The sequence below is a fragment of the Sesamum indicum genome, linkage group LG9 (assembly GCF_026168435.1).
Source record: "Sesamum indicum cultivar Baizhima isolate 11 linkage group LG9, ASM2616843v1, whole genome shotgun sequence".
In the NCBI taxonomy this organism is placed as follows: domain Eukaryota; kingdom Viridiplantae; phylum Streptophyta; class Magnoliopsida; order Lamiales; family Pedaliaceae; genus Sesamum; species Sesamum indicum.
Window position 1 is genome coordinate 1617072 of NC_142665.1, and position 13293 is coordinate 1630364.

Consider the following 13293-nt stretch of genomic DNA (forward strand, 5'->3'; position numbering starts at 1 on the left):
ATTCTTTCTTTTTTTTTTCTTTTGTATGGACTAAAAAAATAATTATACTTCTATCTAATAAAATTTGTATAATTATACGTAAATTTTTTATATAGTTTGCAAAATTACATCTAACACCACTGGAGTTGTTTTATTCTGATAAATAAGTCCTTCCGTTAGTCAAAATTCACAAAATTTGTAATTTCTCAAACCACATATGTATTAAATGCAATTTTTCGAATCATAGGAAGTTGAAGTATAATTACACCAAATCTCATAAAAGAGGAGTATAATTATCCAAAAAATAAATAAAACATGTAGAATGGATATTCTTTCTTTCTTTTTTTTGCATCAACGATCCATTTCAAATTATAATTTGATCGATTCTATAAATACATGACTCCAAATATCAAGTATTATATATATATAATATCAAGTACTTATTTCTAGCCATATTTCACGCTCTAGATGTACATTAGAACGTTATAATTGGAATATATTTAATATTTTTATTTTTAAAATTTATGAGCGCAAATACATCTCAAGATCGACTAATTGACCTGAGATCAAGTGATCGATTAAAGTATCTTTATTCATCTTCTATTCGAACATTAAGAGAAATTAATTCATTATTATTTTCAAATAATGGCTAATTTAATAAATGAATTGCACTCTTTTGTACTTGATCCAACACTTTTCTGTTCTTTTGACCTAAAATTGTGGGGGAAGATTTACAGTGATTTTTGGCTTTCTTGTTGTTCTTTTATGCCCCTTTTTCACACTTTGCGGGATTAGGGGCAAAGGAAGCTGCTTCCACATGGAGGCCGGTCTATTTCAGGAATTCAGGTTCAACCACTCCACTCTTCCAAAACAATATAAATTCATTTACTTTTTTATTTTATTTTTTATATTTTAAGGTAAATATTAAATTATATACCCTTTTTTTAAAATGAAATTTACATCATAAATATGTATATATAAAAATTTTATATTTGAATAAATGTATCTTTAGATACATGTTACAAGAACTTTAAATAAAAGTACTTTAGATTTTTCAAATGGGCTAATTTTATCCTCTCGTAATAATCTATTATAAAGGAAATTTTTAAATGATCATTAATTTCTGAAATATATTTATAATTTTTTAAATAATAATAGAGTATTTGTAATTATGACAAACTTCGTATGAGTACTTTGTAATTTACCCTCCTCCAAAAAAAAATAACTATAACACAATATCATATTTTTTGGTATAAAAAGTGGTCACGGAGTATCCTAAGTTAGATACATTTTTATTTTATTACGTCTTTTCATATAAAAGGTTATTATAAATTATTATAATTAATTCTCATCCTCATTCTATCATGATTTTGCGCAAGAGAACATATAAAAAAACATACTAATTCAACAATATTTTCATTTTATATATAAAATTCACTTGAAAATACTTCAATTGAAAAAAAAATGGTATTATTACCCTTTTTGGTCCAATATGAGTTAAATACACTACCTATCAAAATTTCCCCAAGAAATGGAAAAAAAAAAAAAAAAACAAACAAAGGAATTGCTATAATTCGTCAGACGGCTCAGTCTCGTGTATGGAAAAAAGGCGACTTTTACGTTGTGACCATTTATCCAATGACAACTATAAGTCGGCACTTTTCATATCATGAACAAAAATAAAATTAATTGCTTTTTTTATTAATGTTCCTAATAATGAAAGATTAAAGAAATCCCACAAGCCCTTTTAATGTCTGAAGTCGTGGGAGCAAAATCAGTGCCCAAATGTATGACGCTTTGGAACAAACCTTAGAAAACTCGAAGTGAGTCTGGATCTACAAACATCTACTTTACTCATAATACCATGATTAGCAAAAAATTAATAATCTAATCATTGTGATTATTTATGAAGAATTATGGGCCATTGTCCCTTCATAACACAACATTATTGGTGCTGCAATAAAATTTAAAATTCAAGAGAGACGGCCGGATTTGTGAATCGCTTTTATGTATGTTAGGGACAACTACACACTTTGTCGTTGTGTTACATATTTCATTTGTCATAATAAAAAAAATGTCAATTCAATTCGATCCTAAATTTATTATGGGTTTGATCAGTTTTACGTACAATACGTGTTATTATATATATATATATATATTAATTGCTAGGTATTATATATAGTGATTTATACATACAATGCATTATACTCAATTTGAGTTGAAAAAAATAAGAAGAAGAAGAAGGTATAGAGCAATATGGTATGCATCTAAGAAATCCTAAATTCAATGAATCAAACTAAAGGGGGCAAAAAATAATTTTTTTTTAATAATTCAAAGTTTCATAAAATTTCGAGACCATCTTACTTTGATGCTAGAATTCTCAAAAATATATCTGTATCTCAAATAAAACAGCTCTCACGACCAGTTCAAAACCATCTTACTTTTCATATTCTCATCATGTGTATTATGTAAACTTCAGATCAGTTATAAAGGCAACATCTATGCATCAAACACAACACAGAATGCAATATCAATTCACTAGCGATGCAAATATCCAAGTAAAAATTGTCATTCGGCAGAGTGAAACATAATGCATGGGCAAGGACGACTTGTGTTTGTATTATTGAGCCTAAATATGGATAAAATGAGGACCCCAACAGTTCCATAGAGCTCATGAGTACATGGGAGGGCAGTTGTTGATGTTGGTAGATTGATGGGCTTTTATGCATCTTCAATGCCTCAACTGTGTCTGTTGTCTCAAGGACAATATCATAAGTTGATGAAACCATTTCATTGTACTTTTAACAACATATCATTTCTGCTACTTCTTATCTCTTTGCATGTGTTCTTTGTACTATGGCCCTTCTGTTTTCTTCCCCAGATCTAATCAATCCACAGTCAAATTGCCTGTTTGGAGGGGTCTCTAGAAAAACATGCAAAAAGAAAATGTTGGCTTTGGCCTTGTGGGCGCTTTCGAGAGCATTTGGTATCTGTTTTGAAAAAGTACTTTTCAACTTTTGATTTGAAAAAGACTGTTTACAAGTATTTGAATGAACAGTGTTTATTTTTAAAATATAAGCAGATTCAGATTGAAAATTAAAGTACTTATAAGCATTCTTTTTTAGGTGCTTCGGGATGTTTTGAACTAGATAAATTTAATAGGAAAAATTATTTGTTTAGTCCTTTAAGTTTATCTGCTATTAATTTTTAATTTTTAAAATTTATTCATTTTAGTTCTAGTCCGGTTACATTCAAAATTATTTAATTTTAATTATTTGACCTAATTTCAGACAATTTTACCTCTACACAACTTTTTAAGAGCAATTTTAGTCCATATATATCAATTTTGTATCTCGTAACTAATGATCGCCTAGAATAATATAAGAGTCTAGGTTTATTGAAAAAATATTTGTTTATATTAAGACTATTAGCCTTTATCATCAAAAGGGCAAAAGAATTATAAATTAAGCAAAAAGACCAAACTGATAAATAAAAAATTAAATCTAATATTACAAAAAATAAAAGACAAAAATGAATTCAAATCAAAATTATAGGACGAAAATTTTCTTTTTCCAATCTAATATGATTTGTGACTATTTTATCCTTTCTCATGATAAATGGCTTTTAATAAATAGGATTAAAACAGTCTTTCATTAATTAAACTCTTTTTAAAAGTTTTTTATTCCTTACAATTCCAATTTAATTTCTTCTTTATGGTGGTTTTTCACAAATACTTAACCTAGTTAGAAATTTTAGTTTATATTGAAAAAAAGATTATTATTCTAACAACAAGATCTTTTGCAGACATTCCCTTACTATGAATTGTGGTTCCACTTTGGCCTGTTGGGTTTTAGGAGGGTGAAAGGAGGGGTTTATGAGCCATGGGAAAATCCAAATGAGCTTTCTTTTTCAGTCTTTTCCCATGAAAAAGAGAACAATAATAAGGAGAAAGACTCATTTAAATAGATTTTGCAGGGACCCTAGACTGACATTAGAAAATATCTAACACTCTATTTTCTTACGTACTGTCTCTCGTTTAGACAAATAACTTAATAATTAGACTATTACAGCTGAGGGGTTCTTCCAATTTTATTGGTATTATAGGTCAATCTATTTTATTATCTAAATAAGATTTCAAAAAAATGAATTTGTTTCATCGACAATATCATTCATACATAAGAGGAGGACAAAATTAAATTAGAATCTTAATCCTTAGCCATTATTTCCTAATTCATGTTTTTTCTTGTAAAGCACTAAAACCATGTTGCCTTAATTTCCACCAATTGGCATATGTGATGTGGAGTGAAAAGACTTGACAATATTATTAGATCATAATGCTCATAAGTCATATGCTCACCCCAAAAGTGTCTAAGTGAAGCATATAAAGTGAAACACAAATTATTTCCTCTTTATATGAACCTTAAATCAAAGTTACCTAACTTCTCATAATTTTGGGCCCTCATTGATGGTCTTCCTATTTAAGTTGTCGTTGGTAATTAATTTTATTACAATATATATATATATATTCTCTTTAATATGAAAAAATAAAAACCATGTTGACACTGCATTGCAGCTACTATATATATTGGATATTTTCACCCATGTATAGGGATGACAAGTGGGAAGAGCAAAACGAGCCCTACCATGAATTAGCTTTGTTCGAGGATGAGTTTTTATTTATAGACCTGGCAAAAGGCTTGCCATGAAAGTATTATTGTCAATAAATAATTAGCATCGCCCTTGAGTTTACTTAGCAACTTATATAATTATAGGAGCTAAAAATATAGCTCGAATATGGGTTTAGTTAATTTGTTCATTATTGCTATATGATTCAAATAATTATTATAATAGGATGTTGGTTTGTTGATATTTCTCTCAATATTCAAATGAAATATCATGGGTTTAACTTCAAATTGCAATATTTTTGAGAAAATGCATTATTTTTTATTTTATTGTAATTATTTATACTTCTGTTTTATGGGGTGGATTCATAATCAATCATTTTAGACCTATTAAAAATTCATATCCAACCCATATAAAATATAATATTATTTAAATTTTATCTATAATAACTCATTTTAAATTATAGCAAATTCAACCCAACCCAAAATTAGATGGATTGAATACATGGATCATAACCCATATTGAGACTCCTACCAAAGCTCATGATCTGAGTTGATAAATGGATAATAACAATCATAATTGATCACCCAGGTGTTTGGCCCATCTAGATATTATTGATTTCAAATTTATCATTTTAATTTTATCTATAAGTACGAAGTAAAAGGACAAAATTGTCTATATATGCCGATATATACCATTTTTATCAACAAATTCTGATAAAGTTTAAAATTTTTAGTATACTACTGTCATCCTCTTTCCTCAAAAGATTCATTCCTTTCGTAGTCTGATGACACTGACATAGTGAAGACTGTGTTACCATCTACATGGTGCGCAGTGTAAGAAATTCATGACTTATTTTTATTTCTCGGAGAAAACATATTCTGTATTCGCATTGTTAAAGTATTAGGTACATTTTGGGATTGAATGTTGTCCAAAACTTTTATTGAATTTTTTAATAATCAATTATGTAAAAATTAGGCCAAACTCACCCAAATTAAAAACAATGAGTAAAAATAAGAAAAAATGTTAATTTATAATGAATACACTAATTACCAAATCATTCTTATTTATATTAATTAAAGCGGGAAAGTGTTTGAAGTTTGAAATTCAAAAAAGGGTTCTCCATTTAATATATTTCCAGAAACAACCTTCTTAAAACACCGCTTTCCCTTTTTCTCCCACACCCCCTTTTCCTGGCCTGGCTCCTACACTTTGTCCCGACTCTCTCTCTCTCAGGTATATTTCACACACGACTAAAGTTCGTTACTGTTTCTTCTTCTTTGAATCTTTGGAGTTGTTGATGTTGTTTTTGCACGCAGATTCCTATATCACCCCAGCGGTTGTTTTACTGCGTGGAAGAGTGGTTTTTTAAGTAGAAATAGAGAATGGGTCAGATCCAGTACTCGGACAAGTACTTTGATGATACCTACGAGTACAGGTGCTTGTGATTTATTTAATTTTTGATTTGAGAATTACGACGGCGATGAAATTTTTTGAAGTATGTTTACTTGTTGGATTTTGGGATTTTTCAGACACGTGGTTCTTCCACCTGAGGTGGCCAAACTGCTTCCGAAGAATCGCCTTCTCTCAGAAGTAAGTTATTCGAGATGCACTGATCAATATGCATAATTAGGATTTAGGGTTCTGTTTTTTAATATTTAAACATTTACTCACCTGCGATTTTGTTGTGTCAATTGGGAAGGATTAGGGTTTTCCTGTTTCCTATTGTATTCGTATTTGCATTCGTTGGTAGATGAATTTGCCAAGAACTTCAAAGAATTGAGCGTCTCCGATCGGTAGAGTTTTTAATTTTATGGTGTCGTTAGTTTAAATATGAATGATATAAATCATATGTGGTACCTCTGAAGTATCTGTGCAATTAATGATTCACTCAGTGTATTTGGAATTCAACACTCTTTGCTCACGAAAATAACAAAAGGACTTTGACAAAATTTTAATCATCATTATTTAGGAATTTTGGGCCACTTGCTTGGGAAAATTATGAGGGGCTTTCACAGAGTTTAGTCATCATTTCGATGTGTTTTGACTGAGAACTTTTGTTTTGTTTGAAATTCTCAAAATAAATTGTCATTTTTTCTGTTTATTCTGGTCTTGGGACTTGGTTAGAATCTCTCCACATTTGTTATTTTTTATGGATGTTCTTGTAATTATGGTGGCATTCCTTTTTTTGCGGTAGAATGAATGGCGTGCTATTGGAGTTCAGCAGAGCCGTGGATGGGTCCACTATGCAATCCACCGTCCGGAGCCACACATCATGCTCTTTAGGAGGCCACTGAACTATCAGCAGCAGCAGGAAAATCAAGCTCAGCAGAACATGCTTGCCAAGTGAATTTTGGCTGCTTAGTTCCCTCTTTTCTGTGCTTTGGCTGGAAAAGGTTTAGTCTCATTTCCTCTGGAAATGTACTTCCTATAAACTATGTTATTATGGAATTTGGTCTCATCAAAGTGAATGTTAAATCTCTGGGCAATGAACTAGATGAGAATATCTATGTTGAAATTTCTTTTCAACTGATTGAACATGACTTGCTCTAAAAATGTATTACTAATACTCCAGATGTTTAATTAAAGGTTGTCATATTCACTGGTGTTTCTAGATAGATACTCTGTTGCTTTTTCATGTATTGGCATCTTATGTACTATGTAGCCGCCATGCAGCCAGCTATTTTTAATACTCTGTGGAGCAGTTTTGTTGAATGTGTTTCTTTTTCTTTTAATGGTCCCTGTATTTTGCATGATGTTGAAAACTTTTGTATGGCTGGTGTGTGAATAACAATGAAGTGTGTTATTTTTACGTGGCCAGCTCTCTCTGTTTGAATCTGGCTTTGGAAATATCAATTAATATCTCCATGAACAAGAGCCTAGATAATTGTAATTGTAGTTGTACATGCTATTGCTGCTACAATATTTGTGGTCCTTTTACAGTTTCTTTGCATGCCAAAGTGCCAGATTGAATATAGATAAAGAGAATTGCAATGGTGAGGTATGAGATGCGCTTCTTTATGACTGGTTCAGAGCTATATTGTAGGTCTTGTATCTACTTTAGGATTTGCGTGATCTATTTTCTAGAATTTAGATTGATGTTTATGATTTGTTAGTAGGACTATAAAAATGTCTTTTCTATTGTATTTGGTATGAAATTAGTTATACCGACCCTAAGGGAAAACCAGAAATTTTCTGTAATCTCCAGCTCTTGCTCAACCTGCATATAGTTATAAACCTTAAACTGTTCCTGTATCTTATATTTTCAATAATAAGCAGAGATCAGAAGTAACTGTTCCTGGATTATATTCAATTTCGTATTGTTATATCATATAATCCATTTGTGTGTTGATAATGTGCTTAATTCGAGTTTTGCCTGCTTCATCATCCACTTGTCCTCTTAAGATTTTCTTGACCCACTGTTCCAACTTCAGACAAATCGTCTCAGTCGTTTCTTCTTGATCCAGCCATGATCGATTGCTTTTTGTCTCGGTAACTTCTTCTTCATTGTGAAGGAATTAAAATCTAATTTGTCCTTGTTTTGTCTTTCTTTCTGGTTGATGTCTTAGAATTGGAGTCTAGGGAAGTGCTCTATTTGTCCAAAGATGCAAAAAAAAAGGCCAAGTAAAATAGTTTGGTCTATACTCTTGCAATAAGTTTTATGCTTCCTCTTCTAAATGGTAAAATTAACTTCATAATGAACAACATATTTCTTCTTTCTCAGCTACAAAAAATACTTATATAAAATATTAGTATCCTACACTGTTAATTAAATTTATCGCCATTGGATCAAGCACATTGTCATGATACTCCGCGAGCCACCAACAACTTAATAATTAAGCTCAATTGTTATTGAATTAATCCTACTACTACTAGTCCATGATATACACAAGAAAATAACAAGTTATACATTTTTAACGAGACTCGAACTCATGATGTTCGAGCAAAGAAGTAATAATTTGATCCCAAGACCATTGATTTCTATTATTTAACAAGAAACTTAATTAAATATGAGTAATATATACCTCATAAATTATTATTTTCTGTCCACAAGAAAATGTGTTATAAATTATCTTAATGTTCTCTTTGTCCTACATTAGATTCTAAACGAAAACGCAGCGTTTAAGATCATTAAAAAAATGAACTTGCGCTCGCAGATTTAGAACGGGCCTCGTTAAATATAGCAAATTGGTTTTAAATTCTAATTTCGGAGCCCAATTCTTACAGCTTTGTGGATGGAGGCCCATTTTTTAACTCCAAGTCTTTGTTCATCTCGCGCTTCACAGCTCCACCATAGTCCACAGTCGACACGGCGGCGGCGAAAACAGCGTTGACGGGGAACCTTTCAATCGGTAATTTTCTCTTTTCTCATCTGTTTTCCGGACGTACTTATCTTTGTAATGTCGATTTTTCCGTTTTATTCACGGAATTGCGGCCAGACAATCTCTCTGAATCTAATTTTCATGAATCAAATAGTTTATCTAGCATTTGACTCATGTAATAGTTTTGTGGCTAAAGTTGTGAGCTTTCAATATTTTTGTTTGGTTGGTGGATTTTGCGGCTCATGGATCAATTTTGTGTTGTACAATTCGTATATAGTTGTGATTTATAGAAGCTGTGGTGAAATTAATTTCATATGAATTTTGTAATTTTTGTGCTTGTTCAGTACTTTGATAGTGTTTTCTGCATGTTGTTCTTATGCAAAAAGATCATCTTCATCTGTTCATTGTTCGTGTGTTTTGTGGTGGTTGATGAATTTTTATTTGGTGATTTAGGGCATTGGTTGTGACTGGGTTACCGTCAACTTGAGTGAGTTTCAGCTGTAGATCTTTGTTTAGAGTTTTTGGTTATGAACAAGCATGTTACTGTGTTTTTTCTTAAATCAAAATTCCCCTTCAATTCTTCTGACAATTGTAGCAAGCCAAGGAAAATGAGAACATGGTAAAACTGACACTCTTGAACGAGGAACATTAAATGATATCTTGGAGCATTTCTGTCTCTGTTTAGCTCTATGCATTGTGACTCTCTTTGCTGCTTTCCTAACTATTCTCTTTATATAATCATATCTGAGTGCCTGAGACTTCTTGCATATTATTAAAATTGTGCTTTTGGACAATGTAATCCAAATGTGAAATCTTCGCATTTTATTCTGCCTCAATGGCTTGATATTACATTTACTGTTTCAATTGATTTACAGTTGCAGTTACTTTCTATTTAAAATAGAAGACGTTGTAATAAAAGTGATGACTGCATGTTCTATCATGAGATGAAGGATAACTAGTTGCATGTTAATGCAACTTACTGTAAATGAGATTTTCATTCATTTCAGCAAAGGAAAGAATGGCGTAGTTGATCTCTGCAGCCCATTAAAGTTTCTTATACAGTAAAACCTCTATAAATTAATACTCTATAAATTAATAAACTCTCTAAAATAATAAAATCCTCCGGTCCCGACTTGGGCCTTTGTAAAAAATCATCAAATTCGATAAGATAATAAAATAATAATTTTTCAGAAAATTCCTTTATAAATATTAGGTCCCATTAAAACTCTAAATTAATAATTCATAAATATTACAATTATAAATATTATGATAATTTACTAAAATATGAAATCTGTAATGCTTTACGCATTTGATCATTCATGGATAATTTTGCGATGCCTTTTAGATGAGAAGACATGGTTGGGTGTTATGAATTATTTTATTATCATATTGAGATTTATGTAGTATATGTTTCATTCATCATGTATGAATATATTTAATTGGTTATAATAATTATTTAAGTGCAACGAATTGATGTAAACATGTATATTTAAGTAATTCCAATGAATTGATACATGTGTCTATGAATATAATAGTTAATTGTTGCTTGAATATAATCAATGAAACATATATGAATTTATTTATTTTCAATATATATGTACTAAATTTGCTGAAAATTTAAAAAATCTCTCTTTTAATTAATAAAATATTAATTTATCGATAAATTAATATCTCTCTAAATTAATAAAATTTCATGGTCCCAAGGTTATTAATTTATAGAGGTTTTACTGTATACTCTGTCTCGACAGTCACTAGTACAAAAGATCACAAATGTGGGTAAAAATGATGATTCCCTTATGCTACATTTGGATGGAATGATTTCAAATGATTCCATTTTGAAACATAGTTCAAAATGAATGTTGAAGGATTTGAAATATTTTAAATCTGGCAATATCCAAATAAATTCCTGATGTGTTATTTGAAATTTGAAATCCCTAACCCCAAATCAATCAATCCCAATGTAGCCTTATACATTACTTCTGAATACATTGGTGTGTGAATTATTATTCCTTGCCTTTAGATCTTTTAATTCTTTCTTCTTCTTCTTCTTCTGTTTCAGATTATCTTTTGGTCTCTCTGCAGCCATCTTGATGTCCCGCAAACGCAATGCCATTGTTGCAGCAGGCTTAGTAGCTTTTGCATCAGCAGGCTTGGCATTTCCGTTTTACATGGCGTAAGTGAACTTATGACTAAATTTCATGGGTCTTAAACGCTGGGTTCCTGCTTTATCCCATGTCAACTTACAATCCTCGTCTGTTTACAGGTCCACGTCATCGAAAGCTCCTGTCATAGATTCATCAAAACCATTGCCCCCTCAAGCTACTTTTCGAGGACCTTATATTAACACGGGTTCACGCGATGTTGGACCTGATCATCAAACTTATCCAAAGAAATAATCTGTTTGTCTCAGTGCAAACTATTTGTGGGTATAGCTGAAGTGCTGACATACTCGGATGCATTTGTATGAAATTAAGAGATACTTCGACTACCCTCACGGTGGATAACGCCTCTGTATTTACAGAATGTACAAGTTAACTTCAACAGGCTAAGAAAAATTTCAGCCTGGCTGCTTATTTTTCAAGGACGTGTTGTTGTGAAAGCCAAAAGGAAATAGAAATCACATTCTAGGATGATTGTTTGCTAATTCATTATTATTATTATCATTATTTTCTGTTTATAGTTCCAATGGGACAAAGAGTGATTCTGGTTCACTTTACATTCCGGACATCCGGTGAAAGCATGCTGACAAGCTCACCATTTGCATAGTCATTATACCCTAAATTATTGCATTCAACAACGACCAATCCGATCGTACTCGAAGAAAATTGTTACGCTGGTTGTCCCTCAAAATTTTTTCCCCTTATCTAGCTAAGAAAAAATGAGGATTATAGCCGTTGGCTACTCTTTGAATTGAAATATTAAATGAGAATAGAGGATTTGAGTTCAAATTATCTAATCATCTAGTCATATATTACCAAAGTGTTAATTTATAAATATTATCCATATCTAAAAATCGGTTTTTCTCTCTTTTCTCTTTCCGCTAATCTCTTATTTGTTTAATTTCGTCATCTCTCTTATCTCAATTTTCTTATCTACGATTTTTTTCCGTCTCTTATTTAATTTCATGTTCAATCATTTTATTTGTTTTTTTATTTCATTTGTAATAAATTAATAAATACTTCGATAATAAAAAAAAACTAATTCATAACAGCTTTTAATTTAATAGATATTTAAAATTTCAAATTTAAAAAATTATGCACACACATCGATTACACAAATTATAACAGTATTAATAATTTATATTACCATATTATAATCATACATTATTACTAAAGAAGATTCCACCTTTTTTTCATTGCTGGAGATGAAAAATTCAAAATTTTTGGTCAGAAAGTTAATACCAAATAAGACATTGTTGGGGTGGATTTCTTACTAAATTGGCCTATTGTTGTCTCCTACTCATAAATCCAGGACTTATGAATGTCATTTAATTTTCATATTAGTATGTTCAAATCCTCTAATCCCCAGATTCTGAAACCATTAATTTCTTTCAGAATATTATATTGACATTAAGGAAATATTATTTAAATGCAATAATCTCAAAGTGGTCTCCACAAAGCCATGCACTCACTATATATAGAGGGGCATTGCTGTTCTCATTCCTCACACCACAACAACCTTAACAATGTCTAAGGTTTACTCTCTCATGTTGCTCCTAGTGCTCTTGCTTCTTACCACACCCTCTCTCATTCAGAGTGTGGAGGAAGATTCAACATCTTTGAACTACGGTATCTTAGATGAAGAAGAGGGCATATGGAATCTTGCTTCATCCAATGGCGACCACAAACATGCTCCGTCACCTAATGGCCACCACCACCACCACCACCACCACCGCCATGGTCGCCACCACGCTCATCCTCCTAAGCCGGCCCACCACCATGCTCATCCTCCTAATCAAGCTTGATTTTCATGTACTGTGTGGTTCTTTATGTTTGATTCCCATGTAATGATGAATCCTCTAATTAATTGAAAAGCAGTTCATTGAGTTGTTTCCTAGTGTTCATTTGTTTACCTCTTCTTTTTTTCTTTTCTATCTTTAAAAAAAAAAAAAAATTCAACCCAATTTTTAAATACATATTCAAAGAAAGTTAAAATTTTAAATGGTTATATTGTATTAAATGCATCATTCCGGGCGGATTCAGGATGATGAGGAGAGAATATTAGGCTAAAATTCGAGATTTATAAAATTAAAATTGAAAAATAATCCCTAAAGCTTATTTTTATTTAACTCCAAGACTATGATTTTTATTTTGAAATAAATTTGAGGCAAGACTATGATTTATCCGTCACAATTGTCATCCCTAATAAA

The 13293-nt window shown here is 31.1% G+C and overlaps 2 protein-coding genes across 4 annotated transcripts; both read left to right on the forward strand.

The window, feature by feature from the left end:
* The first annotated feature begins 5712 nt into the window (after positions 1-5712).
* Positions 5713-7200, forward strand: LOC105169953 (cyclin-dependent kinases regulatory subunit 1). The gene is made up of 4 exons (XM_011090502.3): positions 5713-5838; positions 5922-6040; positions 6135-6195; positions 6800-7200. The coding sequence occupies exons 2-4, from the start codon at positions 5988-5990 to the stop codon at positions 6950-6952; spliced, it is 267 nt and encodes an 88-aa protein (XP_011088804.1). The 5' UTR covers positions 5713-5838; positions 5922-5987; the 3' UTR covers positions 6953-7200.
* Positions 7201-8797: 1597 nt separating this feature from the next.
* LOC105169952 (uncharacterized) lies at positions 8798-11590 on the forward strand. Of its 3 annotated transcripts, XM_020696884.2 has the most exons (4): positions 8855-8954; positions 9378-9411; positions 10984-11097; positions 11188-11590. In XM_020696884.2, the coding sequence occupies exons 3-4, from the start codon at positions 11015-11017 to the stop codon at positions 11318-11320; spliced, it is 216 nt and encodes a 71-aa protein (XP_020552543.1). In that variant the 5' UTR covers positions 8855-8954; positions 9378-9411; positions 10984-11014; the 3' UTR covers positions 11321-11590. The 3 variants fall into 3 exon arrangements, with proteins under 3 accessions (XP_011088802.1, XP_011088803.1, XP_020552543.1); XM_011090500.3 differs by lacking the exon at positions 9378-9411 and having other exon boundaries at positions 8798-8954; XM_011090501.3 differs by lacking the exon at positions 9378-9411 and having other exon boundaries at positions 8829-8954; positions 11007-11097.
* The last annotated feature ends 1703 nt before the right edge of the window (positions 11591-13293 follow it).

Coding starts and splice junctions, on each gene's coding strand:
- LOC105169953 (XM_011090502.3), top strand. CDS start 5,988: ATGGGTCAGATCCAGTACTCGGACAAGTACTTTGATGATACCTACGAG. Junction 6,041..6,134: donor GATGATACCTACGAGTACAG/GTGCTTGTGATT, acceptor GGGATTTTTCAG/ACACGTGGTTCTTCCACCTG. Junction 6,196..6,799: donor AGAATCGCCTTCTCTCAGAA/GTAAGTTATTCG, acceptor TTTTTGCGGTAG/AATGAATGGCGTGCTATTGG.
- LOC105169952 (XM_011090500.3), top strand. CDS start 11,015: ATGTCCCGCAAACGCAATGCCATTGTTGCAGCAGGCTTAGTAGCTTTT. Junction 11,098..11,187: donor GCATTTCCGTTTTACATGGC/GTAAGTGAACTT, acceptor GTCTGTTTACAG/GTCCACGTCATCGAAAGCTC.